We start from the raw sequence: 27,790 nt of genomic DNA on the forward strand, positions 1-27,790 counted from the left end.
TTTGTTGGGCCTTCATCCACTAGGCCCACTTTGTGTGGCCAGTCACTTTCCAATTCTCAGGACTCTACTAAGAACCTGTCTGCATTCTGTGGTAGTAGACCCCAGGGAGTCTTTCTCACTGTCTCCACCTCACACACCCCACCTCTGCCTGCAAAGGCATCTGTCTACTGTTCCCTTTCCTTCTAGGTCTTGCACATGTCCCTAAATCCAGCATCCACCCTGGTGCTTATAACTCCAGTATCAGTGCTCCCAGCCCAGCTTGGAGTGGAAGGGTGTTGTCTTGGTCATGGTTTCTGTTGCTGTGACAAAACACCACGACCAAAAGGCAAATTGGGACAAAATGGTATTTGGCTTACACTTCAACATTGCTGTTCATCACTGAAGGAAGTTACGACAAGAACTCAAACAGGGCAGGATCCTGGAGACAGGAGCTGATGTAGAGGCCATGGATGGATGCTGATTACTGGCTTGCTTAGCCTTTTTCTTTCTTTCTTTCTTTCTTTCTTTCTTTCTTTCTTTCTTTCTTTCTTTCTTTCTTTCTTTCTTTCTATCTTTCTTTCTTTCTCTTTCTTTCTGGTTTTTCAAGACAGGGTTTCTCTGTGTAGTTTTGGTGCCTGTCCTGGATCTCGCTCTGTAGACCAGGCTGGCCTTGAACTCACAGCAATCCACTTGGCTCTGCCTCCCAAGTGCTGGGATTAAAGGCTTGCACCACCACTGCAAGGACCACCATCTCAGGGATGGTCCCACCCACTGTGGGCTGAGTATTTGCTCACTGATCACTAATGCCTTACAGTTGGATCTCAACTGGGGCTCATTCCTCTCTGATGACTCTAGCTTGTGTCAAGTTGGCACACAAAACCAGCCAGTACACATGTTATCTGGCTTCTAGACACCCTGCTGTGTGGATCCATGTCTTTCATCTTTCCCCAATGCCTCTACCATCCATAAACTTCCCTAAATACAAGGCTGTACTTACTCTATCTGCCCCTCCTCTGTCACACCAGAATTCTAGATGTGTGTCTACTGAGTAAACAGCCCTCTTTACCCATCTTCTCTATTCAAGATTCCAGATTCCCCCTTACCTGTGGTCAGTTTCCAAAGAGGCTTTCAACACATGCTGCTGGACCCCTCTTTTTTAGAGTCTGTCACAGCTCACAAATAGTCACAGCATCAAAATCATCTCATGTCGTGGCCACATTCTTACAGGACCATTATCTCTACTTCCCATGCCATACACTGCCATACTAATGTCCCTACACCGCTGTACTAACGCCCCTTTGATGTGTCCTCGTGCTGGAACTCAGGCATAAGCCTCTCTATACACTTCTCACACTGCCTCTCCTCCAATTACCCTTGGGCTAACACAGACAATTGTTCCCTGCATGTCCCAAACCCTATATCCAATGTCTCCCCCTAACCTGGGCTGGTGCATCTACTGAGAAACCTTTGCCTCTCTGGTCTGACCTGAGAGGAATGGGTCAATATGCATCTTGTGCATAGAGGTGGGAGAAGAGAGGAAACTTCCTTCGAGTCAGCATGGGATGGGCTCTTGTGTTTTCTTTGAAACAGTAGGACCTGAGGCAGAATGACTCCTAGTACCATGACTGAGCCATTGAAAGGAAGGACAGTGAACAGACCTGGGGGCAGCCTGGGTGATTGTTCACACTCCTCCTCCCATGAATGTTCAGAATCTCCTCTTTGTATATTTGGTGCAGATAAGAGTGAACTCCTAAGTATTGGTGGAACTCAGCTGTCTTTGTGAACAATCTTCTCACTGATGATTTGTCCTGTTCCTGTTTTTATGTGTTTGCTCATGTATACAGGGTCAACCATTAAGGTGAGGATAGCACAATGTGACAACAGAGAAGACTATGTGTCTGAGTGAGGGTCTCTGTGGCTCCTGAGAAACTTTGTGATTTATGGAGTAATAAAGATGACTCAGGGTTTGTCACCTCTCTTTGTCTTTCAAACATGATATTTTCTCAATAATTGACACCCACAACTTAATGCCCCCTCCAAAAAAAACCATGAAACATATTGAATACACATCTCTTTGTTGCTGAAGGGATAAGGTTTCACAGCCATTATGAGCGCTTGTCAGTGACACCAGAATATCCTGTCTTCATCCAGTGCTGGGACAAGATGATGCTTCAGGACTCCTCCAAAAGCTTTACTGCAAGGTGTTCTGCCCGTCAGCAGATTCACACTTGAGCATTTGAGACTGCTGAGTTTTCCTGTACTTGGCTCTTCTTCTCTTAAACCAACTCTGCAATAACATGGAGAAAGAGATGCCTTTAGAATATTCAACAGTCAATAACACAACTGGAAAAAAAAAACCTCTGTATGCCAGTGAGGCTTTAGACCGAATAGAACAATCTCATACATATGGGTTTTTTCTTTAAAATTATTATATAGAATATATTTGATCATTTCCTCTCCTGAACACTTCTCCCATTCTCTATACCTCCTAACCCACCCAACTTCATTTTCTCTCTCTCAAAAAATAAGACAACGACAAAAGAAAAAAATCAAAAGAAACTGAAAAAAAGACAAAACAAAAACAAAAAAAGAAAAGAAACAGAAATTCTTCAGAAAACATGGCGTCAACCAGAATTATTCCTGGGTATGGGACCTGCCGCAGAGTATGGTTGCTATACCCAGTAACACTCCATGCAGAAAACTCATGTTCCCTTTACAATCAGGTATCAACCACAAGGAGCTTCTTGGTTAGGGGTGGGACTTTGTGCCCACTTCCCCTTCTCAGTGCTGGAATTTTGTCTGGTTTTAACCCTTGCAGGTCTTGCACCTGAAAGTGAGAGACTTTGTGCCAGGGCAAGACAACAAAAAGGTTCCTCCATTTTGTATTCTTGCTGAGGCCACTTCAGATTTAACTGGAATGTGATCTCCTTGTTGGAAAACCCAGAACAAATTATCCAACTCTATTATTCTGGGGACCAGAGGTCAAGATGTCCTAGCTACCTAATCTTAGCTTCTGTTAAACTACCTGCTTGTGCAGAACACTCCCTCCAGCTAACGACTTAATTTGTCTTCTATTAAAACTGCTTGTTTCAAAGTACTTACTCTGCAAAGCCCCCCTGCAGCTGCCGAGTGTGATGCCAGGGTATTTTCTGCCTTTAAAATCCCCATGCTCTGTACTATTGGAGCTACACCTAGGTCCCCAAATAGTGTGGATGTGATCCCAGCCAGCTGGAGTAAATACTTTCAATTGGCTATAAATTGTTTGAGTGGCCATCTCTGATGGGCTACGGGTAAAATTTTGGAGGTCCCTCTGAGATCCCAGAGATTGGACTCAGACACTTAGATCTTTGGGACCCCCAGGAACAGTGAAGAGTGCACCAGCTGGAGAGGACACTTAGGGGATGTGCTCGGCCTGAGACGGTCCAGGATCCCAAGAAAATCATCTCTGAGCCATTGCTGCTGAGCACTCTGGAGGCACCCAGTATTGGTCACCACCCAAAAGAGAAACAAACAAAAAAGGTAAAACAGAAGTCATCTGCTCTGAACACCTCTGGAGGTAAGTTTGGTCTGCAAGGGGTGCCATCTGGTTAGGACACAAGAGGAGAGGTCAGGCTCGACCATAGATCCTGTGTCTGGGATCTGTGCGATATCACTGGATTGTTGATCTGCAGGTGTATGAACATGTGGTAGCCACCCCTAATTGTCATTTGTCTTTTCTATGTGTCTCTCAGCATGACTGTGTCTCCCTGTGTGTTTCTGTCAGTTCTGTTGGCTGAAGAAACAGATTGAAAATGAAAGGGGGGGCTGGAGAGATGGCTCAGCATTTAGGAGCACTGGCTGTTCTTCCAGAGGTCCTGAGTTCAATTCCCAGCAACCACATGGTGGCTCACAACCATCCGTAATGAGATCTGGCACCCTCTTCTGGCACACAGGTAGAACACTGTATACATAGTAAATAAATAAATCTTTAAAAAAAAGAAAATGAAAGGGGGAGTAAGTCATCTAAGACCACAGCTAGAGCTGCCCCTAGGCAGTGCACAATTTCCTGCAAGCTCATCGGCAATGCCAGGCAGCAGCTGTGGCTGTGCCTCGTGGCAGCTGGCTCCACTACTGCTATGACTATCTGGGTGCTTCCAAGCCTCATCTGTAATCACCAGTTCCCATGTAATAACCAATGGCTTCCTCTGATGCAAGGCACCTCACCTTGGCTTAAGACCTGTGTCCTCTCCTTAGAAACCAGAATCCTTTGGCCCTAACCGAGTAACTCAGAGAAACCCCAAACTTCTGCCTGTTCCCTCAGCTGGGAGACAGGAATAATTCCCAGAGCCAGGTGCTGGTTGCTCAGAGGAAGGAGAAAGTTGAAGGGACTCTAGCCAGCTTGAGCATGGCAAACATGGCTCTGGCAGGCATTATCCATCTCCCCATTCCCTCTGCCTTGCTAAAAACTGTTAGATTACATTCCTAAAGCTAGCCACCAAGGTCTGTTCCCTTATTTCGCAACTTCCTTCCCCTGATGCTCACTACCAAGTTCTGTATCAGAGTATTGAAGTCCAGGAATCAAAATACCCTTGTGGCTGCCCTAGTTAACACGTCCAATCAAAATGAAACACCTCATCCTAACGTGAAGTTTCCCCCTTTACCTTTATTGTCACTTATAGGGTTAGGGAAACAAGACCAATTTAGACAAATCATTCAGGTATCTTGGCTGATAAGCAACTCCTGCTTCCATGGAGTTCAGGTGATGGGGGAAGCTGCTGTCAACTATGGACTTCTTGCCCTCTTAGGTTTTCTGGGCTCAGGACAAAGGCAATGTTCTCAATGAGAGTTGCAGCATGAAGATATTGATGCCCTACTTCCTGCCCGACATGAAGGGCATCCTGAGCCCTAATATTCTTCCAGGACATCCAAATCCTGAAGGCAGAGCCTTAAGGTTTAACCTCAACTCAGGAAAGTGATCTGACACAGAGTGGAGAACATTTAACAGAACTGCCTCCTCCTCAATACATTGTCTAGCTATGGAAATACAGTCACAGTTAACTGTTAGATGTCACCATCCTCTCAGGCTCCTAGTGACTGAGGGTCCATTGTATTGGGAAGTTCTCAAACTGTACATTTGTGACTCCATGTACTTTCTCTCCCTGCCTTGGGAAAGTCACACTGAAGAGTGTGCAAAGAGAACATGGGTGTTTTCTCTTGTGTCCTGTGTCCAGCTTCTCTCTACAGCTGCAGTGTATCAGTCTCAAGAGCTGTAGTGCATCAGCACCTCTAGAGCTGCAGTGCAACAACCTCTCTAGAGTTGCAGTGCATCAGCCTTTCTAGAGCTGAAGTGCTTCAGCCTCTCTAGAGCTGCAGTGCATCAGTCTCTAGAGCTACAGTGTGTCAGCCTCTCTAGAGCTCCAGTGCATCATCCTCTCTAGAGCTGCAGTGATTCAGCCTCTCTAGATCTGTAGTGCATCAATCTCTAGAGCTGCAGTGATTCAGCCTCTCTAGAGCTGCAGTGCATTTATACCTAGAGCTGCAGTGCAGTGGCCTGTCAGCTCTGAGAGGGGAAAAATCCCTCACACCTTCATCTTTTCTTTTCCTCTCACTCTTCCTCTCCACCTTGGGGAAAACCACTCTTCATTCCTCCAACTTCTCCCACCTGAGCCTAGTTCTACTGTAGCATATATCTCGTGGTATTAGGACATATGCACTCAGGAGCCTGCTATTTGGGACTTCTGTTCTGCACAACCTACTGCAGGTAGGGCAGCATGCTTACATCATGACTGCCCTGATGCATGCTGAAGTGAGCATTAACAGCATTCTGCGCTTTGTCCTTTCTGATTTGGCATGGAGTATTCAGTTTCTTTGGGCTCATGGCCTCAGCTTTTTATCTCATGAGCTAAACATTAGTCTTTACTGTCTGAAGGAAAGAAATTCGTTTAAAAATAAGATCGCTACAACTCTACCTTCAAGTGAGCTCTAGCCTTTCCAAATTTTCAAAAAACCTGTATCTTCAACACAGTCTCCTTTAAAGGAAAAGGTACCTTTTCTGTTTTCAAGTTATGCAACAGAAGACTTACTTGTCTGTGGCTTGGCAACCTTTACTTTTTATGTGGATGGCGCATGATGTGCATGTGTGTCCATGTGCACATGCACACTCGTGATTGCAGAGGACTGAGATCAGAGTCAAGCATCTTCCTAGCTTGTTCCCCACATGATTTATGGAGGCAGGGTCTATCCCTGAACCTAAGCTCAGCAACTAAGCTAGTCTCAATCATCCTCAGAACCCACAGTCTCTGCCTCCTGAACCTGAGCTTATGATGCATGTGAGCTGACATACCTGCTAAGCTTTTATGTGGGTGCTGAGGATCCAACTCATGTGGGAAGTACTTTATCCACTGAGCTCTCTCCTCAGCCCCAACCTGCATTTTGACTTTGCTAATTTCCCCTGAACACGTCCTCCATATTAGATTAACTGAAATTAATTCAATCCGACTCTTTTTTAGCACAGATTTCCAAAGCTATCAACCCTAGACCTCTCCAAACACTAATGAGACTATTTTGGCAATGTTTTAGATAACCTAAACAAAACATGGGAGAACATGTAAATTTGACCTTGCTGTTGTCTATATCACCTTTTCCACAAACTTACAAAGGTGGAGGGCCAACCACATGGACTTTTAAAGTGTCTTCCCACATGACTCTTCACTAAACTAAACACAGGTGAGTTATTGAAAAAGTGTGTTTCTTGGAAGCATTTCTCCCTTGTCTCAATTAACTCATGCTTTTAAGTAAATGTATATTTGTTGCAACTGAACCCCTTTTTATCCCTGCTGCTTGCTACATCAATTAGAGGTCCCCAAGGTCATTTAGAGCCCTACTATGATCCTAGATGTAAGTGCCCTGAAATGACCTGAGTGTCAGGACTTCACTATTAATCACTGCAGACATACCAGTAAACATTTATGTCTTCCTATATGCGTGGCATTATAATATTCAATGGTGTCTATACATCTGATGTCCACACACTGATTATAAGTAGTCTGCCTTTTCAGTTTTTTTTTTTCAATTAAGAGATCATGCTGCCTCCAGTAATGGGAAAGGACCATAAGCTGCTGGGTATGCATTCCATTCTTACCTCTGGAAAACTGCAAGACTCAATGCTTGATTGCCATTATAAAACAGACAAGGGCACCTCCCACCCTTGATCACTTTTCATTATGGCTACAAGAAAATCAACCACAGCCTGAAGCAGAGTGTCCTACCCAAAGCCTTTTCAGATTTACTGACCCGCACTCTGGATTCTCCCAGGAACAAGCGCTTTGCAAGGTCCCTCCTGTGGAAATAAGATGGAAAAGTGGAGCTGTTAGAGGAATACAGATTTCAACTTGGCAAGATGAAGAGACTTCTGGAGATGGGTCACATACCAACACAAAAATATGTAAAGATGGTGCTCTCTAAAGTATAAAAGTGGCTTTTCATTTATCTCTACTTTACTACAATAAATAAATGTGTTAATTAATTAACACATGGGAGATATAATATAGTAGTAGTTGGATTGCCTAGAAACCCCAAGGTCTTGAGTACAATTTCCATTACAAAAGGAGGGAAGGAAGCATGAAGAAGAAGAGGAGGAAAGGAAACATAAACACTAGGAAAACTGTTTGAAGGAATTGAGAGGCACCAACCAGTTTTAGAATCAATCTATATCAATATTGCATGGAAATATTGACTCTGACATCACAAATCCCTTCCCATTAATGAAACAGGTAAAGACCTCCATGCCTTGGGGCTCAAATCAGATAGGGGCCACAGTGTGGAGAACACACCTCCAAATGAGAAGCTGAAAGTTGGGAGGTGGGATTGGCTGCTGAAACAAGCCACATACCTTGTGGCCTCATCAGGGTACTTAGTTTGTTGAAAAACTTTTTCCAGTTCACTCAGCTGCCTGGGTGTGAGACCCAACTGGATCCGTGGCCTTCTGCGCCGTAACTGTGGAACTCTGGCAGCAGCCAAGTTCTCCTGCTTCTCCAACTGTGGGTGTCCAGACCCTTGGTGGCTCCCATGGCTCTCATCTTTGATGTCATCACCAATGTAGTGGATCACATCATCCTTTTGGTCTGGGATGCCCTGGTTCTTTAATTTGTCTGGACCATTTAGAGAACCTTCAAAGTTACCATTTTCTGCTGCTACAGTGGTCTCTTGTTCAGCCTCAAGGCTCACCTCGATCTCATTTTCCTCCATCTTGTAGAAATCGGGGTCTACATGTTGGAATTGAAGAGCCATGGTGGACCTAAAAGAGAATAAGTAGTGTCATCTATACAAATGTTCTGTGGATTGAATGGTATTGCAGTGCCTGGAGTTTTTGCAAGTTTCACATCTGTCTTTTTCATCCCATGATCCCTATAGGAGATTATTGCTCAATGGAAGTGGCTCTAGGTAGCATGTACAGAATGTACCCAACTTGGAATCCAACCAAGCCCATCAAAACCTCGAGAAGAGGGACTTCAGGAGCAAGCAAGCTGTTGCAGTGCACAAGCAAGGACGAGGACAAGAATTTACACTGAGCACATGGCCCCTGAGTGAACCTCTGGAGAACTTCTAGCCTCTATATCTCACTGGGTGCACATTGCAGGAACTAGGAATTAAGTGCTCATGGTTATCTCAGTTTGTGTTTGTTCCAAATTTCTGTAAGGACACTGAAAACAGCCAATCACTGTCCTCCATCAGCAGCAGTGGCATGTTTGTGGAGCCAGGTATGTGCAGCATTCTGGTGGACAAGACACTGCAAAAAAATTGATGTCATCAGTGAAAAAAAATTCACATACTCCAGATTGTTGTAAAAAAATCTCCATCAGAGTCGTATAGTGTCCTGCCCAGTGCTTCTTGTGTCTGCAAATGCTGACACTGCATGGTTAAGTGCCCTTTTTGTAGTGTCAATAAACCACTTAAGGTTGAGCGTGCATTGGAACAGTACCTGGGTTGATTAAACACCATATATGCATTAAGGAAATGAAAAGGAAAGAATGTCAGGCCCAGTTCTTTTCAAGGAGTTAATAGTCTCAAAGAAGTGTTTTCAGTGTACTGAAATGTTGGAAAATATCAAGAGGATCTCATTAAGAAAATGTAATCCTTCACCCAGCCACTGATAGAAACAGATGCAGAGACCCACAGCCAAACATTAGGTGGACCTCAGGGAATCCTGTAGAAGAGGTAGAGGAAGGATTATGGTAGCCAGAGGAGCCAAGGAAACCACAAGAAAACCAACAGAATCAACTAATCTGGGCTCATAGGCGCTCACAGAGACTGAATAGCCAGCAAGAGAGCTTACATAGGTCTGAACTATGCCCTCTGCACATATTTTACAGATGTATAGCTTGATCTTCTTGTGGGGCTTCTAACAGTGGAAACAGGGGCTGTCTCTGACTCTGTGAGACCCTTTCCTCCTACTAGATTGCCTTGTCTAGCCTTAACAGGAGAGGAGGTGCCTAGTCTTACTGCAACTTGATAAACTATGGCTGGTGGATACATAAGGGAGGCCTGTCCTTTTCTGAAGAGAAAAAGGAGGAGTGAATGGGGGAAGAGGAAAGGTTAGTAGGAAGGTCTGAAAGGAGAGGAAGGAGGGAGGGGAAATGTGATTGGGCTGGGAAAATAATTAATATATTAATGAAAAAGAAAAACTAGAGTTCAATATTTCTTTTAAAAATTAATACTGAATTTACTAAAGTTACAGATTAAGAAACCTAAAAACATAATTCCTTTTTAAAAAGATGATTATTTGTTTGTATGCACATGCTTGTGGGTGCCTACAGGGAGCACTGGAGGCCCTAAAGCTCAACTTATAGATAGGTGGTTATGAGGACCTGAGGTCATGCTGGGAACTGGACTCTGGTCCTCTGAAAGAACAACAAAAGTTCTTAACCATTTAGCCATCTTCCAGTCCCCTCACACAAATGCAAACTTGTTCTTTCTTCCTTTCAGTTGTAGATTCCTAGAGTTTTGTGATACTAGGGCAGCAAGTAAGATGCCTAAGAAAGTTGTAGTGCAAATAATTTGACTTGCAAATGTGAAAATCAATGTCCTTAAATACAAAAGCCTTGTCAAATACCCATAGAGTTGGTAGCTGAGTAGATTAGGAATCCTTTTAATTGTTGAATTTATTTGTTATGTGTGTATGGACCTGTACCATGGAGTGCAGGCCACAGCACACATTGGATGTGAGAAGACAACTTGGGAGAATCAATTCTCTCTTTCTACATGTGCATCCCAGGGATCAGGCTCAGGTAATCAGGCTTGTCAGCAAACATCTTTACCCACTGAAACATCACAGAAGACCTCACGCCCCACACAAAGATTCATTTTTGTGTACAAGGGGTATGGTCCAGGCAAAGTCCCATAAGAGTATGCCTGCTCAATTTATCAAACAACATTTAGAATGCCTTTGGATATTCAGCTTACTGGACTTTGAGTCCTACATACACTACAGGGTCTCATAAATCCTAATAGTATTTCCCCCAGAACTCCTGACCCAAGTAAATACCATCAAATTCCTCCTAAACATCCTATCAGGAGAAAGAGTAGAATATCCTTTCTGAAGAGAATACTATCTTTTCTGAAGTTGTATTAGACCCCATTCAATGTATTGTGTGTTTTATAAAGATTAGTTCTTTGGTTGTTAGCAGGTTTGGGTAGTATAGAATAAGAAGCAGAGCCTCTGAGACTGCAACCTACTAATGCTAGAAGCTGAGGTCTTCATGGTGATGCTGAACATAAAAAACCCCTGATATTTCCGTCATGTGAGCATCAGCAGGACAGGACACAGTCACCTTCCCTTTCCACTCACTGCTAGGAAGTCCTTTGATTCTAACACTCGAGGAGGAAGAGAGGAGGAAAAGAAGTAAGAATGAGCAGAAAAGGAATGGAAAAGGCATGCTGCTGTGAAGCAAGGTGGTGATCAGCAGTGTAAGGTGGCACGTGGGTGCCCAGGTCCAAATCCTGAGCTTTATGTCTTAGGACCCTCGATGACTGTGTCTAATTCTCAGTTATATTAGCCTCCTGTATTGCTGCTTCACCTATTCCTTTTGCCTCCTGGGAACATTTTACACTCAGCTGCTGTTGCAAAACACACATTTTCTAGGGAAACAACACACGTTTACTCACTACAGAAAGGGATCCCCCCACAGACAGAAGTAACGATTGTACCAATGTCCAACTAGGTGAACCAGTGGATTTTACCAGAGTTACAGGACTACGGGCGAGGGGTTGCTTACAGGAGCAGAAATGACTCAAAGTCACCTTTGTCACCAAATCCTACCTCAGCTCGAGCGATGGCTCTCCAGATCTGGAAACCCCAAGCACTCTATACAGCCTGCGGGCAGAAAAACAAGTTGCAGTCTTTCCAGGTGGCTGTCAGTCTGAGTCTCTCCCAGGCAGCTCAACCGGTCGTTGCTCCTTCTGAACAGTTCTGCTGGTCTCTTCCCGGCTGCTCCACTGGTCTGAGAAAGACTCTCAGCTGTCTTAACTATTTATACAGTCTTGGGGAGGGCGGGGCCCACTGAATGAAGTCAGTTTCAGAAATTTCCTGAAGGTATTTCAGTTGTTTACTCCTTTTACCCCCCTACCTGGACCTGAGGACCGAACCCAGGGCCTTGTGCTTGGTAGGCAAGCACTCTACCACTGAGCTAAATCCGCAATCCCTGTTTACTCCTTCTTAAGGGGCTTTTCTGTGGAATTGAATGTTTCAATCCAGGAGGAAACTGCTCTACAACAGCAGTAAAAAGAATCAATGATAAAAATGTGCACTTGAGCCTGTCATGCTCCTTGTTATACCCTCCCAGAGAAGGCACATAATACTTGGAAATTAATATGGCATCATAACTTTCAGCTACCTACTAATATAGTATAGTAGGCCACAGAAGAAACCCTATCATCCTCATTAAACATACATGTTTCTGACACATTTTGGCTATAACACAGCTTGTTGTTACTCCTGGGCAATAGATCAGTTTATATTTACAAAACAAGACTGTTGAGGGGCAGAAGAATGACACAGGGGTAGGCCTACACCCAGCCAGGTACACAGCAGGATCCCAGGTCACAGAACACTCAAGCTTGTGGAGAGGACATGCAACAGAGAGCATCAGGCTACACCACAGCTCAGAACACATGTGTCACCTGATACTTGAGAGTGCATGCACTGGGTACTTTGTTGAATACAGATAATACTGGCCAAGGATTCAGACTTTCCCAAAAGGCCATGTTTTAGGAATTTTGCTATCAGAACTGTGGTATAGGGTGACTGCAATGCCACTGAGTCCATCTGACTTGGCTCAGAGGGAGCAGCCTTCTATAAGATTCTAAATCAGTGGTTTTCAACCTTCTTAATGCTTCAAACTTTTAACATAGTTCCTCATGTTGAGGTGACACCACACACCATAAAATTATTTCATTGCTACTTCGTAACTGTAATTTTGCTGTTGTTATGAATCGTAACACAAATATCTGACATGCAGGATATCTGATAAGCAACCCCAAGTGGGTCACAACCCACAGGTTGAGAACCATTGTTCTAAACAAAGGTGACTGTAGACAGCACAGGGTCTGATGTGGAAAAGAAGCAGTATGGCAGGGTAGGACAGATGGAGAAGGGAAGGGTTTACAAGGCACACATTAAGTGGTTCAAGACCAGAGAAAAAAAGATTGAAGATGACTAGAGAGAGGAGGAGGACAGAAACAGAGAACAGAACCTGGTATATCCAATGAGGTGACTTCCATATCCCAAATACTGCAATGAATGTTCAAGTAACCTTCATCAAAATTCTGTCAGAAAGTAGGGGTTCAAGAATAGGGTTCCACTCAGATGAGATCTTCATACGATGTAATATAGCAGAAAGACCCATTTGTTACCAAGAAAAACCTTCCTAGCCCACGGAATCTGGGAATAATGCCCACACAAGATGAAGCTTAAAAAAAAAGTCTTCCAAACAGATCAAGCCAATCAACTGTCTCACCCATTCAGAGGGCCTGATCCAGTTGGTGACCCCTCAGCCATTGGTTCATAGTTCATGTGTTTCCATTTGTTTGGCTATTTGTCCCTGTGCTTTATCCAACCTTGGTCTCAACAATTCTCGCTAATTGGACTCCCAGAGATCCACCTGGATCTGTTTGGGAGGCATCCAGGCAGTGGGACCGGGTCCTGTGCTCATTGCATGAGTCGGCTGTTTGAAACCTGGGACCTATGCAGGATCGTTTGGCTCGGCCTGGGAGGAGGGGACTGGACCTACCTGGACTGAGTCTACCAGGTTGATCTCAGTCCGCGTGGGAGGCTTGGCCCTGGAGGAGGTGGGAATGGGGGGTGGGCTGGGGGGAAGGTGAGGGGGGCGGGAGGGGAGAGAGCAAGGGAATCCATGGCTGATATGTAGAACTGAATTGTATTGAAAAATAAAAATTAAAAAATTTTTAAAAAAGTCTTTGCACCTAGGAGGAGTCTTTTAAAAGAAGCTCAGGACTCTAACCATCATTAGAGTCAGCCTCAGAGTAGACTTAAACCTCAGGAGTTAAGTCCATCCTAACCAGCTTTCTTAGAAGCTGCCTGAAGCAATGCTTCTGCAATATGATTCATAAGCAGATGTCAAGTATATAGGTCAGGAGTGAAGGCTCAACACTGAAGTATGAATACCTGGGGTCCCAGATGAGAGGTCCAGGAGCTCAGGGATGTCAATGTTACAGCATCACAACGACAAACGGAAAACATTTACTGAACTGTTCAACAGTACAAAGGGAGACTGTTCCAGGGGAGCCTCAAGACAGCTATAGGGAAAGGAGCTAAGCTCAGATTCAGGTGTGGGCCACAGTCAAGACAGCTTGTAGTCAAGTCTCTTCTTCGGCCTAAACACTGACCTACCAGGGCTGTGACCCCGACTGTGGAGGAGAAAGATAATTTTAGTTACTTCTTCAGTGAATTTAGGGCCAAAACTGAGGTCACTGTCACTAAAATGAAGCCTGGTTGGGACTAGAGAGATGGCTCAGTGGTTAAGACACTTGGTGCTCTTGCAGAGGACCTGGGTTCAGATATCACTACCCACATGGTGGCCCACAACTATCCATAACCCCATTTGCAGGGTATCTGATACCCTCTTTTATACATACATGCAGGTAAAAGAGTCATGCGCATAAACTAAAATAAATAAATCTAATAAAATAAATAAATGGCAGCCTGGGAATGTGGCAATTCCCAGCTTCAGAGCAGAGGGTAGAGTAGTGGATGGAAATCTACTCACACAAATCCTTTGTAGGAAGGCGTAATTCTGGATGAATAAAGATAATAAGACTTTGTGTAAGTCAGGTCAGGGTGCCCAGACTTCTGTTGGGTGTGTGCAAGGATGAGGATGCAGAGCAGACATCAGGAGTGCTAGGCTATGCAGGACAGCTCAACTGACTGAGCAGGAGCTTTGCTAAACTCGGACCAGGCAGACAAAATGTCCTAAGTTCAGAGTCTGGGCTCAGAGCTCAGGAGAGACTGGATGGCAGGCTCCTCCCCTCCATGACCTCAGGGTAAGTAGCAGGGGAACAAAAGCATACTACTCAGTGAAAATAGTGGAAAATTCCATGAGTCTGAGGTACCAGCCCTGTCTACTTGAGACAGGAGATATACGGGAAAGCCGCAGGACCACGACCCTTTGTGAAGGGAGAGGAGAAGCTGAGAATGTAAAGGAGTAGGTTGAAGAAAGGGCTGCACCCCGGAAGGTGTGAAGGAAGGCACGGAAAGGGGCACAAGGCAGGCAGGGAGGCAAATGACAAGACTCAGAAACATGGTGTCAGAAGCATGAAATGAGCCTAGGAGTGGGGAATGAGGCCTGAGCACAGCCCTTGCTCAGGCCATTGAGCATGGCGCTTAACCCACAGTCACATAGGGACTAGGAATACTTAGGGAAATATTCTCTCAGCTCTGGAATCACAAGGTGAAAGCATGGAAGTCCCAGGGCTTCTGGACGGACCCCAAGAATCAGAGACCCTTTGTCAACACACTCAGGAGTCCCATAAACACTAAACTGAATTCAGAGGATTGGTGTAGACCCATGTAGGTCCTGTGCTTGTTGCTACAATCTCTGACAGTTCAGATGAGCTTTGCTCAGTTGATTTGGAGGGACTTGTTCTCCTGGTGTCCTCCATCCCCTCTGGCTCTTACACTCTTTCTGCCTCCTCTTCTTTGGGGGTCCCTGAGCCCTGAGGGGAGGGATTTGATGGAGACATCCTGTTTAGAGCTGAGTGTGAGATGCACTGGATTGTTATAGGCAGCTTGATTGGGCTATTTACAGTAAATCAGAAGTCAGAGGCTTCCATGCTGACAAAGGCTCTGGAAGCCCTGTCTTATGGCTGAGATTATGCTTTTCAGGGGAAGTAAACTGTAGTTACTGGTACACTGGTTTTGTGAAGTTGAAGTAAAAGGATGTCAAACTGTGCAAGTAACTCAATGAACCCTGATGGTATCCCTGTCCTGTGCCATTGGTATTATCTCCATTGCATGGTTAAGGAAGCTATGAACAAGGCATTTCATTCAGGGTCCCAAGATATATGGAACTCAGGCTTCGGGATTTAGCTAAATAGAGCTGACACCGCCCATCCTATTTTCTTTTTTCTCAGCTGCTTCTTTCTTTACCTTCTGCTCTCTTCCTCCTCTGAATTTATGATGCAGAGATCTCCTAGAAATTGTGTGGCAGTCAGTGAGAGGGAAAACTGTCCTCTGAGGCCCAAGTACAAATGTCAAGTGCCAAGCCGGGTGGTGGTGGTGCACACCTTTAATCCCAGCACTTGGGAGACAGAGTCAAGTGGATCTCTGTGAGTTTGAGGCCAGCCTGAATTACATAGTGAGTCCCAGGAAAGGCGCAAAGCTGCACAGAGAAACCTTGTCTTGAAAAACCAAAAAAGAAAAAAAAACAAACAAACAAAAAACAAATGTCAAGTGCCTTTCCTTGGCTCCGCATCCACCATAAAGACCCCAGCTTCCTGCATTAGCGTGCTGCAGCCTCAGGGTCTCAGTCTCTTTATCTACACTGACAAACCCATGGACAGCCAAGTAGTCAACTTTTAGAAACACACAAAATACATTGTAAGGCATATGGGAATCTGTCAGGAAGAGGGTTACTGACCCTTCCCCACTTTCGACGGTGGTTAACTCAGGCACCTATTATTTTTTCTGAAAAGGTGTCATATGCCTTATTTTGTGTCTACACCCACACACATGTACAAATACAAACAAGTGAACAATAATACATACACATAAAGAAAAAGAAAAAGAAACCTTAAAAAATTGAACTGAATTTTTAATCCTGACCCTCCCCAAACTTCCAAGGGGGGGGGGCCCTAGGGTTGTGTTAAGTGTCTGGAGAGAAGAGCAGAAACAAACATTTAGGAAAACATGAAATTTTATATGTGATATAATAATAGGCCAATTTACTCTTTTTCTTGGGACATTTTTTCTGGATGATTTGTCACTTTTCTTGAGATGTCCCATTTGTCCAGTATTCTTCAGATTCCTTAGCCTTCATTCTCTTGAAAGACAAAAACAAAATCCCTTCTCCAAGCCTAACTTTGGGGAGGTCCCTTTTTGGCAAGTTACATCTGATTAAATGAAAAGGATTTGTTAGTGATATAAGTTAATTTTAATTGGATGATTATGCTGGTCGATGAACTATCACCTCTTCTAATTAAGAGGTCTTTCTTGTTTAAATCGAACCTTTATTAATTTTGATGGTATCCACAGCTTATCTTCTCCTGTAGAAACAAAAGCAAAACCTCATCCCCAATGTAACACATATCCTGGTTCCCATTCTGAGGTCAGCACATCTTTAAAGTATATAGGCTGATTTAACTCAGTAGTTTTTTCTATTATCCAATGTCACTCCGCAGCTATTGTTCCTTTCTCATTAGCATTGAGAAAATTCAAAGTTAGTAAAGCATTATGTAATCTATTTCTGGGTTTTTTGTTACTCCTTTCTGTTTATTTAGCATATCCTTTAGAGTTCTATTTGTTCTTATTTGATTATGTGGTATGCCTGTAATATGCTTTATATTGTAATAAGCAAAAATCTATTTCATTGTACCAAAGACATATGCTGGAGCATTGTTAATTTTAATTTGTGCAGGTATACCCATGATGACCATAACTTCGAGCAAATGCGTGATTATAGATTCAGCTCTTTCAGATCTCAAAGCAGTTTCCCATTGAAATCCTGAATAAGTATCAATAGTGTGGTGTACATATTTTAATTTTCCAAAATCTACAAAGTGAAACACATCCATCTGCCAGATTTCATTCCTCTGAGTACTCCTTGAGTTACATCCTGCTGGTAGTGGATTCTGATTGTTAAAAGAATAAGTAGGACATTTTCTTATAATTTCCTTGGCTTGTTGCCAGGTTACGGAAAAAAATCTTTTTTAAACCTTTAATATTAACATGATGGTTTTTTTAATGAAATTCTGAGACCTTGAGCACATTTCCTATCAATAGTTTATCAATCTCATCATTAGCTTGTGCTAGAGGGCTTGGCAGACCCATATGGAGTCAGATGTGAGTTATATGTAAGGGATGTTTCCTATTCCTGATTATATCATGTAACTGAATAAATAACAAAGTTAATTCTGACTCATCAGGGGTAAATTCTGCAGTCTCAATATGTAATACCACTTTTTCAGCATACTGAGAGTCAGTAAGTATGTTGAGAGGTTCCAAAAAATCCATTAATACCAACAGAATACCATACAATTCTGATTTTTGAACTGAATTATACAGACTTTGAACCACTTTACTTAAATTTTCTGAATTGTGACCTGCCTTTCCTTGTTTGTTTGCATCTGTATAAAATGTACACGCTCCAGATATGGGGATTTCCCATACAATATGAGGCAGAATCCAATCAGTTCTCTTTATAAGTTGAATTCTATCACTTTTGGGATATTTGCTGTTAATCTCTCCCCAAAAATTAATGCAAGCTCTTTGCCAAGTTTCACTTTCCACCCATAATTTTTCAATGTCATCCTTAGTTAAAGGTACTACAGTTTCTGCCTGGTCTATTCTTGCTAATTGACAAAGTCTCAATTTTCCCTTTAAAATCGAGTCAGAGATCTATTCTACATAAGATTTTAATTTTTTACTCTGTTTATTTGGTAGAAATATCCATTCCAATATAATAGCTTCCCTCTGCATTAAAATTCCTGTAGGAGAATGCTTAGAGGGTAAAATAACCAAAATGCAGTCAAGCTTTGGATCCACATGCTGTGGGATGTTCTGTATGGCAAAAGTGTTGCTCTGATTGGTCAATAAATAAATCACTGATTGGCCAGTGGCCAGGCAGGAAGTATAGGCAGGACAAGGAGGAGAATAAAGCTGGGAAGTGGAAGGCTGAGTCAGAGACACTGCCAGCCGCCACGATGACAAACAACATGTGAAGATGCTGGTAAGCCACAAGCCATGTGGTAAGGTATAGATTAATGGAAATGGATTAATTTAAGCTGTAAGAACAGTTAGCAAGAAGCCTGCCACGGCCATACAGTTTGTAACCAATATAAGTCTCTGTGTTTACTTGGTTGGGTCTGAGGGCCTGTGGGACTGGCAGGTGAGAGAGATTTGTCCTGACTGTGGGCCAGGCAGGAAAACTCTAGCTACATCCACATGTCCTTCCTGTACTTTTTTTTCCATCAAGGCCAATTCTCTCTCAACTTCAGCAGATAATTCTTTTGGACTATTTAAGTCCTTGTCACCTTCTAAGGTTTTGAACAAATTACTCAATTCATCATTTTTTACCCCAGCAACAGTTTGTAGATGGGAAATGTCTCCAAATAATCTGTGAAAGTTATTAAGAATCCGTAATTCATCTTTCTTAATTTGCACCTTTTGGGGTCCAATTTTTTGTAGACCTATTTTATATCCTAAATAATTAATTAATTTGTAATTAATTAATTTGTAATCCTGAACAAGTCAATTTTTTCTTTACTTCTGGGAATCTGTCAGGAAGGGTGGTACTGACCCTCCCCACTTCCAACAGTGTCTAACTCAGGCACCTATTATTTTTCTGAAAAGGTGTATATGCCATATGTCACATGCCAAATATTGTTTTAAACACTGCCTGAATATTTATGTATTTACCGTCCATCCAATAGAATAAGGGACTGCATCAACATCCTCAGTGATAAGAACTGAGGCAAATATTACATGTGGAATTTAACAGAGATTATAAATTTATTATAATCTGAGGTAATTATTTCTCAAGCAGATCATTTTTCTTTTTAGAGGAGGGGGTGTCTTTTGTTTGGTTTTCAACAGTGTCATTAACTAGAATTATATTCAAACCCAGTCCCAAGATGTTGATGTTGAGCTTGAAGAACAATGGTTAGCCAGCATTCAGTGTACTAACAGGCACTCTTGAACTAGCAGCCACTAATCTGATCATGTCCACTTAGTTCTAAGCCCATTCTCTGAGCAGCAGTGGTAGGTTGAGGGTGAGGTCCACAGAAATTTTCTACACGTTCACACAAGGGTCCTATGGTCTGTGTGTGTTCCCACCTTTCTCCCATACTCTATTCCCCAATTATCTTGCAATGCTACACAATTCACTTTCAGTGTTATCTCTACAACCTAGAAGGAACAGGCAGCATGCACATGCGCGCAGATGCAAGCTAAAACTCATTCTACACACATGCCCTGGGAGCAAGGTTTAACTTCACATGACCTTTTACAACCCTGTTCACAATGGCTCCCTCGTTCCTCATCTTTTGGGCCACACTCACCATTTGTGCAACAAAGCAAATATCACCTACCTCAGCAAGAGGTCAAAAAGCCCAGAGCAGTCAGTCAGGGAGGGAAAAGCCTATAGCGCCCATCTGGAGAGGAGCGGGTTGACGTCAACCGTGAGGAACATGGAGAAGCATGGAGCATGCGCAGAAGGACACGTTGACGTCACCCTTTCCTCAGGCCTTCTCTTGACTCCTCATTGGTAGTAGAGACTGACCAAACAATAGGCCTTGAGGCTGGTCATTCCTGGAGCCCCACTTCTCTCTGTGGCTTCGGACCACTACTAGTCATGGCCCGCAAGGTCCAATGGCAATATATATACATTGTGAGGAATGAGAATGGTGAGGAGATAGCTGAGGTCTCTACCTTAGAGGCTGCCTTGGCGATGGTGGGTGACAACCCTAGTGGAGGTGACGCGGGCTGTGTAATGGAACTAAATAACGGGGTCAGCCATGTCCGTGAGAGCCAAAACGGCTCCGAGGAGAGCAGTAGGGACGCGAACTCCTCTTCCTCGGGGCCTCACCAGGAGGAGCCAAGACCCTCAGCTGAGCCTGTGATTCGGATTCCGAGGCGCCGTTCCTCATGAAGGCGGCGGCAAACCACATTGAAGTTCACACTGGGGCAGGTTGAGGAAATGGAAAAATTGTTCAAAGAAGCCCAGTACCCAGATGCGCTTGCCAGGTATGTGTCTTGCACCAGGAGCTATCCCCAACCTCCCTGTTGTCTCAGGTTGAGGTGTCCTTTTGTTCTTCCAGGCCCTGGTTTCCTGTCATCCCTCCCTAAGCCACTGCTGTCTTCTCCCTAGGTGGTGGGTACAGGAGGGTGCCTTGTGTAGGGGTAAAAGTCAGTATTAGCGTGTAGTGTTGACCCCAAACATGTGTACATAGTCAACACCACTCATTTTGAGTCATTTTTTAATTTCTGTAAAATATAGGGACATGAGTATAGTGTGTCAAAATACTCACTAGTGTAAAGTTCACCAGTGTTAAGGATTTACACTTTGTTGGGTGACCTCCTCACCAGTAGTCTCGTCATCTTTTCAGGGACTGTGTACCTATCCATCAACTCCTTTCAGTTTCCCTTTCCCTTACCCTGGTGCTGTTTTTTAATTTAGTATAATTTGCTCAGCATACACTTTGGCATTTATTTTTAATTTTTAATAGTGTGTTAAAATTATTCATCTCTGTTGTTTAGAAACTTTTGTAAGAGGTGAAACCATTTCAAAAGCAAGACTAGTTCTGAGAATGAAAGTTAAATGGGGGACTGAGGGAAGATAGCAATATTAAAAAAGCATAGAAATCATTTATGACTTTGCAGTTCATGCAAACCACGGCACGCTAAACTTTGTGGTTTTCTTTCCACAGGAAAGAACTTGCACAAGCTTTGAATATTCCTGAAGTCAAAGTGAAGGTCAGTAAATCCAAGCAAAGACATTGAACAGTCAATCTGCAGCCTTCCTCAGGTCTTGGGAAGACTTGTCCTAGGCACTTTTTTTTTTAATTCAAGATTTTTTTCATTTTACATACCAACCACAGTTCCCCCCTTCCCCATCTCCTGCTCTCATCCCCACCCCACCCCATTCCCACATCTACTCTTCATAGAGTGTAAGGCCTCCATTGTGAGTCAACAAAGCCTGGTACATTCAGTTGGGGCAGGACCACGCCCCTCCCCGCTTCATCAAGGCTGACCAAGGCATCCCACCATAGGGAATCGGCTCTAAAATACCAGTTCATGTACCCAGGATTAGTCCTGGTCCCACTGTCAGGGACCCCACAAACAGATCAAGCCACACAGCTGTCACCCACATTCAGAGGGTCTAGTTTGGTCCCATGCAAGCTCCCCAGCTGTCAGTCCAGAGTCCGTGAGCTCCCACTAACTCGGGTCAGCTGTCTTTGTGGTTTTTCCCATCATGGTCTTGATGCCCCTTGCTCATATAATCCCTCCTCCCTCTCTTCAACTGAACTCCAGGATCTCAGCCAAGTGCTTGGCTGTGGATCTCTACATCTGCTTTCACCAGTCACTGTAAGTGGGTTCTAGATGACAATTAGGGTAGTCACCCATCTCACTACAGGAGAAGGCTAGTTAAGGTACCCTCTCCACCATTGCTAGGAGTATAAGCTGGAGTCATCCTTGTGGGTTCTTGGGGATTTCCCTAGCACCAGGTTTCTCCCTAACCCCATAATGGCTCTCTCAAGATATCTCTTTCATTGCTCTCCCTTTCCATCCCTCCTCCAACCTGACCATCCAGATCCCTCATGTTCCCATCCCCCATCCCCACCCTTCTACCCCCTTCCCAGTTTACTCAGGAGATCTTAAACATTTTCCCTTCCTGGGGTAATCCATGCATATTTGTCTTAGGTTCCTCCTCTTTACCTAACTTCTCTTGGGTTGTGGGTTGTAGCCTGGTTATCCTTTGCTAGAGAGGCTGATGCACTGCAGCTCTAGAGACTGATGCACTGCAACTCTAGAGAGGCTGATGCACTGCAACTCTAGAGAGGCTGATGCACTGCAGCTCTAGTGAGGCTGATGCACTGCAGCTCTAGCGAGGCTGATGCACTGCAGCTCTAGAGAGGCTGTGCACTGTAGCTCTAGAGAGGCTGGTGCACTGCAGCTCTAGAGGCTGATGCACTGCAGCTCCAGATAGACTGATACACTGCAGCTCTAGAGGCTGATGCACTGCAGCTCTAGAGAGGCTGATGCATTGCAGCTCTAGAGAGGCTGGTGCACTACAGCTCTAGAGGCTGATGCACTGCAGCTCCAGATAGACTGATATACTGCAGCTCTAGAGGCTGATGCACTGTAGCTCTAGAGGCTGATGCACTGTAGCTCTACAGAGGCTGATGCACTGTAGCTCTACAGAGGCTGATGCACTGCAGGTCTAGAGAGGCTGATGCACTGCAGCTCTAGAGGCTGATGCACTGCGGCTCTAGAGAGGCTGGTGCACTGCAGCTCTAGAGGCTGATGCACTGCAGCTCCAGATAGACTGATACACTGCAGCTCTAGAGGCTGATGCACTGCAGCTCTAGAGAGGCTGGTGCACTGCAGCTCTAGAGAGGTTGATGCACTGCAACTGCAGAGAGGCTGATGCACTGCAGCTCTAGAGAGGCTGATGCACTGCAGCTCTAGAGGCTGATGCACTATAGCTCTAGAGATGTTGATGCACTGCAGCTCTAGAGAGGCTGATGCACTGCAGCTCTAGTGAGGCTGATGCACTGCAGCTCTAGAGAGGCTGTGCAATGTAGCTCTAGAGAGGCTGGTGCACTGCAGCTCTAGAGAGGCTGATGCACTGCAGCTCTAGAGGCTGATGCACTATAGCTCTAGAGATGTTGATGCACTGCGGCTCCAGATAGACTGATACACTGCAGCTTTAGAGGCTGATGCACTGCGGCTCTAGAGAGGCTGATGCATTGCAGCTCTAGAGAGGCTGGTGCACTACAGCTCTAGAGGCTGATGCACTGCAGCTCCAGATAGACTGATACACTGCAGCTCTAGAGGCTGATGCACTGTAGCTCTAGAGGCTGATGCACTGTAGCTCTACAGAGGCTGATGCACTGCAGCTCTAGAGAGGCTGATGCACTGCAGCTCTAGAGAGGCTGGTGCACTGCAGCTCTAGAGGCTGATGCACTGCAGCTCCAGATAGACTGATATACTGCCGCTCTAGAGGCTGATGCACTGCAGCTCTAGAGGCTGGTGCACTGCAGCTCTAGAGGCTGATGCACTGTAGCTCTAGAGAGACTGATGCACTGCAGCTCTAGAAATGCTGGTGCACTGCAGCTCTAGAGAGGCTGATGCACTGCAGCTCTAGAGGCTGATGCATTGCAGCTCTAGAGAGACTGATGCACTGCAGCTCTAGAAAGGCTGGTGCACTGCAGCTCTAGAGGCTGATGCACTATAGCTCTAGAGATGTTGATGCACTATAGCTCTAGAGATGTTGATGCACTGCAGCTCTAGAAAGGCTGATGCACTGCAACTGTAGAGAGGCTGATGCACTGCAGCTCTAGAAAGGCTGATGCACTGCACCTCTAGAGAGGCTGATGCACTGCAGCTCTAGAGAGGCTGATGCACTATAGCTCTAGAGAAGCTGATGCACTGCAGCTCTAGAAGCAGATGCACTGGAGAATGATGCACTGCATTTCTAGACAGACTGATGCACTGCAGCTCTAGGGATAATGTTGCACTGCAGCTCTAGCGAGGCTGATGCACTGCAGCTCTAGACAGACTGATGCACTGCAGCTCTAGACAGACTGATGTAATGCAGCTCTAGAGACGTTGATGCACTGTAGCTCTAGAGAGCCTGATACACTATATCTCTAGAGAGGCTGATGCACTGCAGCTCTAGAGGCTGATGCACTATAGCTCTAGAGAGGCTGATGTGCTGCAGCTCTAGAAGCTGATGCACTGGAGAATGATGCACTGCAGCTCTAGACAGACTCATGCACTGCAGCTCTAGAGAGAATGTTGCACTGCAGCTCTAGAGATAATGTTGCACTGCAGCTCTAGAGACTGATGCAATGCAGCTCTAGACAGACTGATGCACTGCAGCTCTAGACAGACTGATGCAATGCAGCTCTAGAGACGTTGATGCACTGTAGCTCTAGAGAGCCTGGTGCACTATAGCTCTAGAGAGGCTGATGCACTGCAGCTCTAGCGAGCCTGATGCACTGCAGCTACAGAGAGAAGGTGGACATAAAACACAAGAGAAAACACCCATGGTCTCCTGTTTGGACACTCTTCAGTGTAACTTTCCAAAAGCCTCATTTCTGATTTCCCCTTTCCTCTTACAAACGTAATAGATAGGCTTTAGGAATCAAACACGGGGAATTCTGACTTAATGTGAGACCACATGAGTTAGCCACTGGGGCTTTATTTGAGTTCATGGAGGCATCATGATGGAAGTAGGGCTTCCTTTGGTTGGTCTTCTTTAGACTATACATCCACATAATAGGTAGGGAGAGAAAGTACATGGAGTCATGAATGTGCAGTTTGAGAACTTCTCAATAAAATGGACCCTCATTCACTAGGAGCCTGAGAGGATGGTGACATTTAACAGTTAATTGTGACTATATTTCCACAGCTAGACAATATTTAGGAAGAACTGATTCATGACTACTTTCCCCACGCTGTTGTGGACCATCTTACTCTTTGTCTTTTGAAGAATGATGGGCTTTAGATGTCCTGATGAAGATGTCCTAGTGTGCCCTCTGTACTGGACAGGATTCTAGAAATATAGCTGAAGCAGAGATATTATTCTTCGTCCTCATCATGGAGAACTTTGTATAACATGAAAGAATATACTGTTCAGATTTACTGTGAACATATACTGTTCATGAAAGAACATATGCTGTTCAGATTAACCATGGGTGGAAGTTACCCTTTCTGCTGAACTCCTGGAGATGGCAAAGGTTTCAGTGTCCTGTATGTCATTTAGGTTAAATTTGTCAACTTTCACAAACACTGGAGGCTGTGATGTCAAACCATTGTCCATGCCATCTCTTCCTACCACCTGTTTGCTCTCCTGAAATTTCAAGCACCAACAATCCCATTGGCACTCTTGAAGGCTATTTTCTTTCTAAAAATCTCCCACACTTGTTTCTGTTGATTAATTACTTCATACTGAAGATTACTTTTACAAACAGAAAGCTGTTCTCCTCCATAGGCCTTTAAAATATGCTAACATTTGGTGATCTACAATCTCTGCCCAAACAAGAGGAATGTATCACTAGTGAGGAGGGTATTCTACAGCTGATGGTCAAATGTCAGAATGAAGACTTTCCTTTACCCAGTTACCATATATTGAATTAATATCAAGGAACTGGAACAAGTTGTAATCTAAGTTTCCATCCATTAGAAAAGAAACCACTGAAGTGTTTATACTGTTGGAAAAAAGACAAAATCATGGCCTATTGCAGAAGTTGACACACAGCTGGTATTTGCTTTTATGAGCTGAATAGAAAGTCAGTGTTATGTATCTTAAAGTGGTTTTTATCTCTTGGCTCTGGGGTGGAAGCCAATGCTAAATCCAATCCTGTCCTCCTCTGATTTTAGACATGGTTCGTCCATCGGAGAGCAGAAGAGAGGAAGAGTCAGAGGCGTGTAGTAGTACAGAGCACACTTCCTCGTATTGAAAAGGTCCTTCTCATTATCGATACGGACGACTATCCCTAGAGTGCAATCTTTGTTCAGGAGCTAGAGGGAAATCTGGTAACACATGTACTCAATGTCCAGCTTAACTAAAATTCAGCACTCATGTTAACAATAAAATCATGAATTTCCAAGTTATTTAATTTCATATGCTTTCTGGGGTTTTGTAGTATATAGATGTACACTCTTCAGGAAATGCCATTTAAAAAAATGACAAGTTCTGTTTTTTGGGGTGACATTTCTAAGTCATGAGTATTGTTTTCACAGATGACTATTCCCTATACATGGTAATTGTGAAACAGTGGATCACTTAAGCCTTTTTGATTCAGGATCATTTGATCCTTTGAACAAGGGATTCAATAGTAACCCTGCAAATGGGGAATCTAAGAAGAAGGTGGGCACAGAAAGTATTGATGGTGATTACTTTTTATTTGCGGGGGGAGGTCATACCAATTCTTTGTTCTTTTAATGAAAATAGATTTTTCTGTCACATAATAATCCTGATTATGGTTTCCCTTCCCCCTACTCCCCCCCAGTTCCTCCCCACTTACCCTCCCATCTGGATATATCCGCTTTTCTGTCTCTCACTAGAAAACAGCTCAGGTGGGTGGAAGCCACCCTCAGGCCAACCTGGGTCCTCAAGGCCTGGGCTGCCTAAAGACATTGACAGGGGGAGGGTGCCATTACGATGAGCAAATGTGTGGTGGAGAAATGAGAGAAAATGAGAGGCAGAATGTTTCGTGCGCTGTGGAAAGAGGTGGAACAGAAGAATCGAAGGTGGTGAGGAGCCGGCTAAGGTAGGTGACCTGCTTGTCATCCAGGAAAGTGATGACACCCAGGCCTGGACTGCTGCAAAGGGCCATGTTTAGGTCCGTGGTCCTACTGTAGCCAGGGTCTGAGTTGATGTCCATGGCATCTGTTGCCACCAAGGGCCATGAAGATGCCCAGGGTCTGGTTAGTCACCTCAGACAATTTTGTTGTCTGAGAGCCGTGCTGCTGTTGGCGCCAGACTGATCTCAGTGACCTGAGCTGCCACAGCGGACATGGTGACATCTGGGCCGTGGTGCTCTGAAGGGCCATGTCTAGATCTGTGGTCCTGCTACAACTGGGGTCTGTGTTGATGTCTGTGGGCCATGTTACCATAGGCCATGCATGATGAAATCCAAGAGCGGTGCTGAGTTGGCCCTGCCCTTTGTTGGCCCTAGGAAAGCTGGCCCTGCCCCTCACTAGACACTGCTGCAAGAGTGCTGACCTTGACCCTCACAGGAGAGCTGGCCTCAATGACTCTGGCTTGGAGAGCTGGCCCCCTGTACTTAGGTGAGTTGGCTCCACCTCTCAACACAGGCGTGAGAGAGATGGCCCTGATGCCATGGGCATAGGAGAGCTGGTTCCACCTCCACCTGAGTGTCAGCTCAAGTATCCAGGACTGACCAGATCAACTACCACCCAGGTCCATATCCAGGGCCTTGGATTGGCCCACCCTAACATCTACCCCATCTAGGACCTGCTAGAGCATGTGAAAGGACTGGTTCTGCAGATCTCAATGACTAGGGTCAGCCATGGGATATCAGAGAGGAGTTTCAGTGAGGATCAAGTGATGACGGTGTACCAGAAACCAGAGGCCTTGAACCAGACCAATGACTCATTGCAATTTTCATTTTCAGGTGGGGCTGATTGAACAAAAGAGTATACTGCAGGACACACCGAGGATCCCAGTGCCAATAAAATGAATGAAGAGATGTTGAAGAGGCAGGAAAGACAGAGGAAAGAAGTGGGATTTTTGTTTGTTTGTTTGGTTGGTTGGTTGGTTGGTTGAGTTTGGTTTTTTGTTTAATTTTCTTTGGGGGGAGGGACTCTGCAAGGGTGAAGGGAGGATATGGAGGGACTGGGAAATGAGCA

The 27,790-nt window shown here is 44.6% G+C and overlaps 1 protein-coding gene and 1 long non-coding RNA gene across 2 annotated transcripts; one reads left to right on the forward strand and one right to left on the reverse strand.

Moving 5' to 3' along the window:
* Positions 1 to 2,072: 2,072 nt before the first annotated feature.
* On the reverse strand, positions 2,073 to 20,008 carry LOC131899138 (rhox homeobox family member 1-like). The gene is made up of 4 exons (XM_059250527.1): positions 19,777 to 20,008; positions 7,850 to 8,254; positions 7,252 to 7,297; positions 2,073 to 2,266 (listed from the first exon to the last, which is right to left on the reverse strand). The coding sequence occupies exons 2-4, from the start codon at positions 8,245 to 8,247 to the stop codon at positions 2,171 to 2,173; spliced, it is 540 nt and encodes a 179-aa protein (XP_059106510.1). The 5' UTR covers positions 8,248 to 8,254; positions 19,777 to 20,008; the 3' UTR covers positions 2,073 to 2,170.
* Positions 19,847 to 26,029, forward strand: LOC131899140 (uncharacterized). Its single transcript, XR_009376060.1, has 3 exons — positions 19,847 to 20,431; positions 21,115 to 21,160; positions 25,796 to 26,029. It is a non-coding gene; the product is annotated as an uncharacterized LOC131899140 (long non-coding RNA).
* The last annotated feature ends 1,761 nt before the right edge of the window (positions 26,030 to 27,790 follow it).

This window comes from Peromyscus eremicus, chromosome X (genome assembly GCF_949786415.1).
Source record: "Peromyscus eremicus chromosome X, PerEre_H2_v1, whole genome shotgun sequence".
Taxonomy (NCBI): Eukaryota; Metazoa; Chordata; class Mammalia; order Rodentia; family Cricetidae; genus Peromyscus; species Peromyscus eremicus.